At 42.1% G+C, this 7,485-nt stretch overlaps 1 protein-coding gene across 1 annotated transcript; it reads right to left on the bottom strand.

Moving 5' to 3' along the window:
* Positions 1-4,893: 4,893 nt before the first annotated feature.
* Positions 4,894-5,655, bottom strand: LOC135213869 (golgin subfamily A member 6-like protein 7). The gene has a single exon (XM_064247968.1). The coding sequence runs from the start codon at positions 5,653-5,655 to the stop codon at positions 4,894-4,896; it is 762 nt and encodes a 253-aa protein (XP_064104038.1).
* Between the last annotated feature and the right edge of the window lie 1,830 nt (positions 5,656-7,485).

Genomic DNA, 7,485 nt, shown 5'->3' with positions numbered 1-7,485 from the left:
AACCCCTTAACCCAACTGTTGTTTCTGCATTTGTTGAGTGAAGGCTGAAGCAGGCGTGGACTTCCTTAGGGCTAACAGGGCCTCTTTTGGTGAGTGGGTTGTTGGCCCACCTCAACAGTTCCTCCGCAGTGACTCACTCTGTGGTGACCACCATTAGTACAGGCATTGTGGCTCAACACAGGTTTTCCATAGTGCCAACAATGGTATTTGCCCATCACCCCACCATTGTGACTTCTTCAGTGGTGATAGGCACTCACCCCCATCTGCCAGCCCTTGTTACGTCTGTGCCACCTCCGCCTGCTCCTGCTATAACACTATCCCCATTGGTAGTGTCGGAGGTTTTGCTTCCTTTGACAACTTCTGTTGTCCTTGAACCTGTTACTCCTCCTGCCCAGTCGTCCGTTACCCCTTGGATGGGGGACCTGACCACCATCCTGCGTAAGCTGACAAAGAAGAATTCTCATTAGGTGTTGTTGTCTTCGTCTTTGTTGTCATCATCTTCTGCTGCCTCCTCACCTCCCTCTTCAAAGACTTCATGGTCTAAGGAGAAATAGGTATCTTCTCTGTGTGGCGGGATGCACTAAAGCAACCCCCACACCCTTGATCCCCCTCACAGACAATAGTCTCCTCACTACACAACTTTCTACTTACATTATCTGTAACCAGACTCTTAGATAAAAGGATATTTAAACCACTCAAATACCTTAACACTATATCTCCTAAATTACTTAACACTTAACCAATAACAAAAATAAACCCACAACCTAACATAAACGACCCAACTAAGATTATATGATATATATTGGCCTTATAGGCAAATAGTGCCTGTAGCACTCCACACTAGTGGCACTTGAGCCACAGTACTGTGACCAACGGTACTTTTAGGTCAATCAGTATGATCCACAGTCAATCTCTCAATCCAAATTCGTTCCAGTCGTCAACTTCAGGAATATCAATCCACCAAGAACGATTCCACTATCAATTCCAAGGTCCAGCCATAGTTGTCGTCATCAATATCAATCTTATATCCTTGGTCACAATCTTCCACAATCAAGGTTCGTTCCGGGTCATCAACAATATCAATCTTCCAAGAACAATGCAATCCGTAATCCAATTTCCCGCAAAAGTCTGCAATCCAATGCAATACCGGGAGATAAGAGGACAATAACTCCTAACCCACAGCTTATGTGACGAGCACTGTATTATGAAGGAAGGTTAAGGAGGAACTGCAGTCTGGAAAGAAACATCAGTCATCACTATCACTCAAAGCTAACTAAATAAATAAACAAACAGTTATAACCCAATCTTATCACTCACATCCACACTAAAAAAACAAAAGTACTTACTGTCAAAATCAAGACAGATAATCTAAAAAATTTAAATAGTCCAGGCAGCCGAAAAAAAATTCACCTCACTCGAAACGCTATCGTACTAAACTACAAAAACAAACAAAAAATAAACAACTACCTCAATTACACTCAGTTAGATTTTATCACAAACTACAGTTCCACCAACCACCGCTTTCTCTCTCTCTTTCTCTCTCTCTCTCTCTCTCTCTCTCTCTCTCTCTCTCTCTCTGAAGAATTTGGCAATACAGAAAATTCAATCCTCCACAATCTTCCCCCCTTTATTTGCCAAATACTTCAAAGAAAAACACCAACTTACGACCACTTTCCTGGCCTTTTTCATCACCCAGTCCTCTTCAGGAACAGAACCTCTGCTTCGAGTAACGGGGCCTTCATATATTTTCGGAACTATCTCCTCCACATCACCATCACCTACTGCACTACCACGGCTACCATCCATGCTCACGTCATTCAGCAGGCCATGCACCACCTCTTCTACCCCGTTATCATCCTGCCCCAAAATTGCAGTTATGTCTGCAAGCAACTCATCCATCTCATTCAATCCACCCTCTATAACGAAAGAATCATTCATATTACTCACTATTTTCCGATCTTTTTGCCTCACCGTCTCCATATTCTCCCTTACCTCCTCCAACGAGAACCCACAGATGCTATAAGTATCACTACTATTCAACCAACTTTCATCCGTATTCACACACTTATCATCCACACCCACTCGCATGCTCACCCCCTTGTCAAGCCTACCAGGCTTTTTCACTTGCTTTTTCTTCCTTCCACACTCAACTAACACCAACTGGTTATCTTCAAATCCCAGCTTCTCATACATGCTAGGCTCACACACATTCATTTTCAACCACTTACACACCCCATTCTTTCGAACACATAGTTACATACCAGGACCCACCCAACTGAATCTCTTTAATACCTAGTTTCCTGAGCACCCTGGCTTACTCAATTCCTTTTTCCTGCCCACCCTTGCTACATGTCCATCTACACCACATTCAGTTCATTTGGCACGTTGCTCGCTACACATCCTAGCATAATGCCCATCCTTATCACAATTCCCACAAATCACATTTGCATGACTTCCCCGACATCCACTGGCTACATGCCCAATCATACCACACCGATAACACTTAATCCCCTTTCCTTTCTTAAACTCATTTACAAGATGTCCTATTTCACTACACCCAAAATATGCACTTAGCGCCCACCTACATTCATTTTTCTTATGCCCAACCTTTCCACACCTGAAACACATCTCACGACTACCACTAGCCGATCTACCTCGTTGTGCGCTACTGCTTCGATCCCTCCAAAACTGCTTTTCCCGTCCAGATTCCCCATTCGCCCTCACTGCCATTCCCTCATTATTCGCTCTGACACTCCTATCTACCACACTATCGGCCATCCTCATTGGGCCCCTCAAAATTGCGTCCCTAAAACTTCCGAACTCTGGCACCCTTTCATCCATTCCAGTTCTTATACTCGCACTTCTACTCTCTTTTGTAACCCTATCCAACTCATAACATGTCATTCCACGTCAATCTCTCACTCGTCCACCTCATTTTTTCCTTCCTTTTCAAATTCACACTCATACACATTCTTTGGGACCTTAGCCAAAAACTTCTTCATCAACTTCTTATTCTCACTTATCCCTTCATCCCCATATTTCAGACATACATAGATACAGACCCCCACATTCATTACTGCTTCATCAAATTCATTTTTGCACTGATATCTAACACTTCCTTTCATACGCTTAGCCTGTTCAATTATTCTACCTTTCCCATTTTCATAAACGACATCCCCCACACTCATAATCACCCCATACATACTCAACAAAATTCTGTCAAACATTCCCCCAACTCTCTAGCCCACACTCTCTTACTATCCCCATACTTAGCCTGACAATACCTCTCATATGTAAGTGTTTACATAATAAAAATATGGAATGTTAGTCCATATATATAAAAGACTAAAACTAAAGAGGTCAACCAGATTGCTTGCAGGAATGTGATCAGACTAGAGACGCTAAAGATGACGTATACAATAAGTATGTAGGCTAAGTTGACATGCCGTCACCTGTAGTCATTCAATTGTTTATAAACTTTAGTCCAAGCTTTCTGCTTGAGACAAACACCGTGAACTATAGCTCAAGCGGCCTACGTGATTAGTAACTGTCATCTGATTGTGTGTTCGTATGTAACTATGTCATCTGATTGTATGTTCATATGTTCGAGCTACTGTCTGTTCCTTTATGACTGGTAACCGAGATGGTAGTAGGGGAGAATAGAGTTAGCTATTGTCATTAGAAGACCTGTACCTCTTTACCTAAGCTTTATCATGTAGAGAGAATAGAATTAGCCATCATCATTGGCAGAAGCGATCAAGCTATCGTCATTAGAAGACTTGTACAATCATACCTGATCTTCACCATGTAAATTCAGAGAATATAAGTATTTTTGTACTTCGTGGTTTCTACTAGATCCTCACCGAATCATCATGAGTTTAACACATCGTCGTCATAACCAAGAAGATAATACCGACTTCGTAAGTGATCTACAAACCCCAAGACACTCCATTGAATATGGAAGTGCAATACCAACCGACTTAGCGTAAGATTATCGCAAGTCTAACATTACCTCATAGGGCGCCTTATTATACAAGGTAAAAGCCCTAAAAGTGGTGGCAGCGACTGTACGCGCCTAAAAGTGATGGCAGCGTACCAGAAGAACTCTACAACTTCTCCGAAGAAAAACCAGAATAATAAATCATGAAGTCAACGACGACGAAAGCAGCAGATTCTTCAAGCAACCTAATATCATCGTTTAGTGAGCGACTTCAGAAAACAACAAGAACTCTTCACCGACGACGAAAAGCAAGAGATTCTTCAAGCAACTTAGTATCATCGTTTAGTGAATAACTTCAAGAAACAAAACCGACGTGTCCTTTTCCTACGGCAACGCAAGCTTCGTCTCTCATTAGAATCATTCAAGAAAACATCGTTAGTGAGCGTTTCTGGCACTTCAAGAAACAAACTGAACGCGTCTGCAGCATCGGATCTTAAAGGGCTCGAATCATCGAAACAACGCGCACGGGGGAAACTGAAGCCAAACCAGGTCATCCGCTAAATAGAGAAGGAGGACCAAGGCCGTGTGTCGTTATCGGAACACCGTGACTTCCCACAAAAGCAAGCTAAATACAATTTTTTATTCATTTGGAATAACTTTGAGTGTTTCCTTTGTAGGTCGAATTTCGTTATTCCTGTGGCTGAAGTTACGAGACATTCTTAATCTTACTTTTTTACAGAAATTATCTACATCATTGAGATTTCACTACTGCGAGTTTTTTTATCTTTGAGTGTCTGTTTCCAGAAGTTCTACTGAAATATCATAATCATATACTATGTTAATTTTATCATTTTGGGTGATTATTAATCCCTTACGTAACAAATCATATTAAACAGTGAATATGCGTTTACGCAGTGGACGTCTGTATTTATACAGATGCATGGATAGGGTCGTTAAGCACCGTAGTGATTAGACATATTCTCTGAAAAATTCACATATTTCCCTCCTACCATACTCATCATACTTTTCACACTGGGTACCTCTCTCATATACACGATCTTATACACTTCCTCAATTCCACTCTCACTATCATCTTCACTACTTAACTCCTTCTTAGCTACCTCTTCCTCATTAGAATACAAAGAATCTAGTTCTGCACTTATATTCTTATCCTTGATCAAACTCTTCTTATTTTTTTTCTTACTCACTTTCACCCACTCTTGATCACTCTCACTCTCATCCTGAACCTTTGTCTTTTCACTCTTCACATCACTTTTACTCTTCCTTTCATCCTTCCTTTCACCTCTCCTTTCCTCATTACCACCACTACCACCTTTACCAATACTACCAACAACTTCAAAATCACTTACCTTAGTCTTTTCTTTCAGTGCGACCACTTTACTTGAAGCAGAAGGACCTCCTCCAACAGCACCTTCACCTACACACACCTTCATCCTTTCTCTTACCTGTTCCATCATAACCTCCATTTGCTTACCCATTTGCTCTCCCATTCGCTCCTCCATTCGTTCTTCATTCTCTCTCATTTTCAACTCAACATTCTCTTCCACTTTCTCCACAACTCCCTTTAACTCCCTCAACTCCTTTCGCATCTCCTCATTCTCACTTTTCAACTTCTCATTCTCTCTCACTAACTGCACTTCCCGTTCCCAGTAGAACCACAATTCCTTCTCGTATCTCTGTAACTGTTCCTCCATTTCCCCCTTATCTCAAACCTAATCCTAACTTCTAATCTACCACTGCCTTCTGTCCAAGAGTCCGGTTCCCTGTCCCACCTTGACTGTCCCTGTTTGGGCGCCAAAATAATGTGGCGGGATGCACTAAAGTAACCCCCACACCCTTGATCCCCCTTACAGACAATAGTCTCCTCACTACACAACTTTCTACTTATGTTATCTGTAACCAGACTCTTAGATAAAAGGATATTTAAACCACTCTAATACCTTAACACTATATTTCCTAACTTACTTAACACTTAATCAGTAACAAAAATAAACCCACAACCTAACATAAACGACCTGACTAAGATTATATGATATATATTGGCCTTATAGGCGAACAGTGCCTGCAGCACTCCACACTAGTGGCACTTGAGCCACAGTACCGTGACCAACGGTACTTTTAGGTCAATCAGTATGATCCGCAGTCAATCTCTCAATCCAAATTCGTTCCAGTCATCAACTTCAGGAATATCAATCCTCCAAGAATGATTCCACTATTAATTCCAAGGTCCAGCCATAGTTGTCATTATCAATATCAATCTTATATCCTTGGTCACAATCTTCCACAATCAAGGTTCGTTCCGGGTCGTCAACAATATCAATCTTCCAAGAACAATGCAATCCGTAATCCAATTTCCTGCAAAAGTCTGCAATCCAGTGCAATACCGGGAGATAAGAGGACAATAACTCCTAACCCACAGCTTACGTGACGAGTACTGTATTATGAAGGAAGGTTAAGGAGGAACTGCAGTCTGGAAAGAAGCATCAATCATCATTTTCATTCAAAGCTAACTAACTAAATAAACAAACAATTATAACCCAATCCTATCACTCACATCCACACTAAAAAACAAAAGTACTTACTGTCAAAATCAAGACAGATAATCCAAAACATATTAATAGTCCAGGCAGCCAAAAATACATTCACCTCTGCTGCAGCCAGAATAAAAAAAAGCACTCACTCGAAACACTCGCTATCGTACTAAACTACAAAAACAAACAAAAAATAAACAAATACCTCAATTACACTCACAGTTGTTTCTATCACAAACTACTGTTCCACCAACCACCGCTTTCTCATCTCTATCTCTCCCTACTACTCTCTCTCTCGTCTCTCTCTCTCTCTCTTCTCTCTGCTCTCTCTCTCTCTCTCTCTCTCTCTCTCACTGAAGAATTTGGCAATACAGAAAATTCAATCCTCCACATCTGCCCCCTTAGAAGTCCCATCATGGGACTTCAAAGGGTCTGCCTCTTCCCACTGAGGAGGCAGATGGTTCTCTTGTCAGCTCAGCTGTTCCTTCAGGAACAGGAATCATAACAATTACCCCAGGGTCTAGCGTTGAGGGAGCCACAGGAGCGCAGACTTCGGTTTGCAATCCGGTCTCTGGTTCTAGGGGTTCTGCTCCTAGAACTGGAACTGCATTGGGAGCTTGTTTGCAAGATTCCCCAAGTGTGCCAGAGAGCATCTCACCATTCCAATTCTGGTACAGGGTAGAGAAGGGGTCAAGTCATGCAGGTGACTCACCCCTGCCTGTGAGTACTAGGCCTTGTACTTTCAAAGGTACCAGGAAGGATGTTGCTGTCTTGCAAGACAAGAGATCTAGAAAGGCTAGGAGGAAGTCCCCTGTGCAGTCTTCTTTGCACGAGATTTTGGCCTTGAAGAAGACTGGGATGCATTGTGAAGACAGTGCAAGTTCTCACCAACCAGTTGCTCACTCTACTCCAACTGACTCTCACTTGCATTCGTTTGGTGGAGGCGAGTGTTCCAGCTGGGAAACGAGAAACTGTGCACTCTCCTTAGGAAAG

This window comes from Macrobrachium nipponense, chromosome 43 (assembly GCF_015104395.2).
Source record: "Macrobrachium nipponense isolate FS-2020 chromosome 43, ASM1510439v2, whole genome shotgun sequence".
NCBI classification, from domain to species: Eukaryota; Metazoa; Arthropoda; class Malacostraca; order Decapoda; family Palaemonidae; genus Macrobrachium; species Macrobrachium nipponense.
Note: the sequence above shows the minus strand (reverse complement) of the source record. Positions and strands in the feature narration are given on the sequence as shown.

Bases quoted from the DNA above. Each gene is read 5' to 3' on its own strand.
- LOC135213869 (XM_064247968.1), bottom strand. From the start codon at position 5,655: ATGGAGGAACAGTTACAGAGATACGAGAAGGAATTGTGGTTCTACTGG.